A 4,986-nucleotide genomic window follows, 5' to 3' on the forward strand; every position below is an offset into this window, starting at 1 on the left:
ATTTAAAACACAATATGATTCAGCTTTCATTCCCAGGGACCCTCAACCCCACATTCACATTCATACGGCACACATATGCACACACACATGCTCGCCATCATCCTGTTATGCTAAAACATAATGATCTTTTAACACAATCCTAACATTTTGCCTGTGCAGATTCAAATGCTACTTACTGAATATTTAATGTATATATTTTCATAATACATTCATTGCTTAATATAGAATAGCACTATTCAACTGGTGGTCTAAAAGCTGTGGCCCGCATGAGGTTGTCAGTAATTTATCGCAATTTAAAAGGTAATTTAATAAGATTACAGATTATAAATTGAATCAAATGTGGAAAGTGTCCATTTTAGATTTATTTCCTCAAAGACTGTTTTCCTTAAAGGAATAGTTCACCCAAAAATGAAAAGTTGCTGAAAATTTCCTCACCCTCAGGCCATCCAAGATGTGTATGAGTTTGTTTCTTCATGGGAACAGACTTGAAGAAATTTAGCATTGCATCACTTGCTCACCAATGGATCCTCTGCAGTGAATGGGTGCCGTCAGAATAAGAGTCCAACAGCTGATAAAAACAATCCACAAGTAATCCACATGACTCAGTCCATCAATCCACCCCAAGCTGCATGAGAAACAAATCCATCATTAAGATGTTTTTAACTTCAAACCATTGCTTACGGCTAAAATATGCATTGTCTATCCATAATACTGTTTTCTCCAGTGAAAATGTGTCTTGTCTGAATCAGGAGAGAAATATGCACAGATTAAGCAGAGATTTCAAACAAAAACAAGTGCTAAACAGTTCTAAACAAATTTGTCTGTGGATTTTGATGTGAGAGAACAACAGGGGATGGACATTTTCACTGGAAGAGTTATTATGGATTATGGGCTTATTTTTTGGCCAGAAGCAATGGTTTAAAGTTAAAATGCCTTAATTATGAATTTGTTTCTTGCAAACATGCAGCTTTTCACAAGACATTAATTGATGGACTGGAGTCGTGTGGATTACTTGTGAATTATTGTGATGTTTTTATCAGCTTTGGACTCTCATACTGACGGCACCCATTCACTGCAGAGGATCCAATGGTGAGCAAGGCAATACCTAGTTCAACCACTCGGTCTCAATCCTACATACAGCACCTTTAATATTATTAATGGACCTCAGCTAACGTGAACTAACAAGGAACAGTTGTATTTTCATTAACTTAAACAAAAATTCATAAATACTGCCACATATTTTAGAAAAACATGCCTCATGTCCTGCGTCAAACTCACACAATTTGCATGTCCAAATTTTCTGAAATGGTAAACACGTCAAATACGTTTTTGCCTTTTACAGTGTAGACGTGTGATTTCCAAGAACACTTGGGGGAAGTCGTGGCCTAATGGTTAGAGAGTCGAACTCGTAACCCAAAGGTTGCGGGTGGGAGACTTGTACCATTTCGGCAATTGTATTTTCAATTGCAATTGTATTTTCAATTGCAATTGTATTTCGGCGCCAGTTGGTGGAAAACACAGCGTATTTCATTTCATTCATCGTCAAGTGCGATCGTTCCTGTTGGTGTCATCAATCTGGCAACCTGCGTGTGCGTCAAGTCTGAGGAGGAGGGGCCGGGTGAAAAAAACCCTCCCCGGGCGCTGCAGCAAAAAAAAAAGGCTGCCCACTGCTCCGGGTGCGTGTTCACGGTGTGTGTGTGTGTTCACTGCTGTGTGTGTGCACTTTGGATGGGATAAATTCAGAGCACTAATTCCGAGTGGGTCACCATACTTGGCCACACGTCACTTTCATATTTCAGGGATAGTAGGGACATTTTGCTTTGGGCTCCTTTAACTGTAAACATATTCCCTGTTTCTATTACTTTATCTTACACATGACTTTTTGAATGCAAAGTGGGTCTAAGACACAATATCAAACATTTATAGAATGGGTGGGTGGGAGGCGTCTAGCTTTTTAGGATCATACCCTGAAGGAGAGGTCTTAATTGCAAGGGATTAATTTTCCACATTCTGTTTGAAGTTGTGCTCTGTCAAGTATTAAATGGAATAAATTCTCTCATTCCTTGTTGAAATCCATGCCAACCCCAGCCTAACTGCAGAGTGGGGTACATTCCACAGCTGTAGCTGGGATACAGGGGAAGACGAGCTGGATAGCAATGTTATATAATGAGGCACTAAAGCGATTAGCTTCATCTTGGCACATCACACTTTCTTTGAACTCCATCAGAATTACTAGAGGCTTCGCTGACTGAGGTATATAGAGTTGTTGCATCCAGCTATGAATGTTTATTGGATAATAATATACCCGAAAGTATTTAATATTTAAATACCATAGTTAGAGATGCACAAAATATCTGTACTATACTGTTTCTGCCATATACTTGAGATTCTTTTGATTATTGGTATCAGTCAACATTGTATATTTAATTGTTCATGCTCACTTCCTCTGTTTTTGCTTATTAAAACGTTGAATGTAAAGATATTGAGAAGATACAACCAAACTGTATTTACAAAAAACCCTGGTCTCACCTGTGACTGTCTGTCTCCTTGCCTGCCATTAGGATGCTGGGTAATAGGGTCTTCTTGTAAGATGCAGCAGGGTGACCAACATCATAGTTGGAGGGTCGCAGCCCCAAACTGTGGAGTTCTCTTTTCCAGGGATTACCTGACAAGAAACAGATATGGTTTAATCTATTAAATGCTCTAACTTCTTTTCGAGAGCTTTAATTCCTCACGCACCTGTTTTGATGGAGATGAGGTCTCTGTGAAGTCTGTGCTGTTCTCTGATCAGTGTGTTGAGGTGGTAATGTTTAGCCTGGTCGAGTCTCTGCAGACCCTCAGCCAGTCTGGCTTCGGCCCTCCTCTCGTCTCGTCTCTGAGCCTCACCAGGCCATGGCAACCAGTCTCCACGACGCATGCCTGATGATGATTTCATTAATATATTTAACCGATATCACAAAAATTATAAAGCAATACCATAACAAAACACACACACACACACACAACAAGCTAAATTCAGACCAACAGCACAAATGCGAGTATTGCTTTTATACAACAGTTCAGTAAACAAGAAGTTATTAAGTAACTTGCATGTTATACACAATATTGTCAGGTACTTTTCTCCATTTTTGCTCCATCATAGACAATACTTATACTTGTTTGTGTCCGAGTTTCTAAATTAATCATTGTTTTTGAGTGACTCGGTTCAGTGAATGAATCAATGATGTCCCAGCCACTTATTTCAAATCTGAATGATACAGTGTTTTGAAATCAGTCGAGTGATTGTTTCAATGACTCACTCATTGAGAGTCACTTCTTGTAACATGTAACCTGCCAAAAGTACAGTGAAAAATAGTGAAATGTCCCAATACTGTTGGACTAAATATCAGGGCTCTTGGAATGTCTGTCACATGTTCCCGGTTTTGTCTTGTGCTTAGACAATTACAGTGTGGTTCTTGTCTCCGGAGTTTGTGTTTTCAGTTCTTTTTCAGTCTCCATTTCCACTATTGCCTCCTGATGTGCCAGCTCCACTGTAGTCGCCTTCTCAGCTCCATCGCGGTGGTTTCCTGATCCCCAGTGCTCTTCAGCTCTGCCCTGGTGGTCATCTCTGTCGGCACCACCTTTGACTTCTGCTCCACCATGGTCTCTAGCTCTCCTGTGTTTATGTCCTCCACTTCCACCTCACAGGCCTGGAGACCAAGATAAAGCAGGGAACCAAGATGGAGCAGGAGACCACCAAACTGGAGCAGGGGACCCACACAGGGGAGCCATAGAGTCAGAGACCATGGTGGAGCAGATGACAAGGTGGAGCCGATGGAAACAGCCACCAAGGCAGATCCGAAGGCCACTAGGGATCAGTTGACCACCATGGCGGAGCCACAATGGAGCTGGCAGAAAAGGAGACCACAGTGGAACCAGAGTCTATGGCAGAACAGAAGACCACCACAGAGGAGGAGAACTCAGGGGCGGCAGCAAATTAATAAAAAGAAAACAAATCAGGAACAGAATCCATGGGAACTAAAAACACGTATAACTACTGACAACGAAACACAGAGAAACCAGGGCTTAAATACACAGGGGGTAACAAGGAAATGAGGGACACTTGAGGCACAATCAAGGTCAAGGAATCAGAAATTAAACTAAAAAAGGACTACACAGGACACCCAGAAGACAAGGACTACAACATAAAACATCAAACACAAGACAAAACCGGGAACATGCGATGATATCGCTCGACTATAATGGTTGTATATAAAGTCCAAATGTACCAATAATCATAAATTGTGCAAATCATAGTGATCCAGCTAATATGCATACAAAAAAGGTATTGGCTCATTCCTACAGTCTCCACAATTTCTCCTGTTTCTTGTTTCTCCAATATTTCCCTAGTCTGTCTTTCATGAGATGCATCAGTACAGTACACATGCACATAAAAAAAAACACATTCAGACCAAAACATCAGCGACAAATTCATTATTTACAAAATGTCTTTCAAATACATAATCCAAAATATAAACCATGTGTAGGCCAGCACTGCACTGGGGAAAACACATACACCTACATACATAATCAGATCTAGAGCCTGATCATTAATTCAGCATTTATATTGGCAGCTGCCAAAGTGACTCATGTTTCTTCAAGGTCACTGTCAAGGACATAAATGCTCTGTTCCAAAACCTAGTGACCTATCTTATCATAGACATTTAAATGAATATTTATACATTATTAAAGTGTTATGTGATAAAGTTCATTTAATTTAATTAAATCAAATTAAAGACAGTCCTAATTATAAGATACGTAATTTAGCTTTTTCCATCTGTTCTTCTGTTGTAATTGTTAACTAAATCTATTAAAATTGTTTTTGTTCATTTAAATAAATCTGAAATCAAATAAAATATAGATATTTGTGGAAAAACTTTTACAAATTTAATAAAAGTGCTAAAATTACTATAAACCTAAATAAAAATTATATATATAAATATATAT

At 39.2% G+C, this 4,986-nt stretch overlaps 1 protein-coding gene across 1 annotated transcript in view; it reads right to left on the reverse strand.

The window, feature by feature from the left end:
- Positions 1–4,986, reverse strand: part of LOC107658155 (uncharacterized) — a 14,911-nt gene that overhangs the window by 5,972 nt on the left and 3,953 nt on the right. Inside the window, exons 2-3 of the mRNA XM_016446618.1 lie at positions 2,740–2,919; positions 2,530–2,665 (exon numbers count right to left, since the gene is read on the reverse strand). Of these exons, the coding sequence (XP_016302104.1) occupies positions 2,530–2,665; positions 2,740–2,917 (314 nt within the window). The 5' untranslated portion in view covers positions 2,918–2,919. The remainder of the gene's footprint in view (positions 1–2,529; positions 2,666–2,739; positions 2,920–4,986) is intronic.

The sequence above is a fragment of the Sinocyclocheilus anshuiensis genome, unplaced genomic scaffold (assembly GCF_001515605.1).
Source record: "Sinocyclocheilus anshuiensis isolate Anshui unplaced genomic scaffold, SAMN03320099.WGS_v1.1 scaffold279, whole genome shotgun sequence".
NCBI lineage: Eukaryota > Metazoa > Chordata > Actinopteri > Cypriniformes > Cyprinidae > Sinocyclocheilus > Sinocyclocheilus anshuiensis.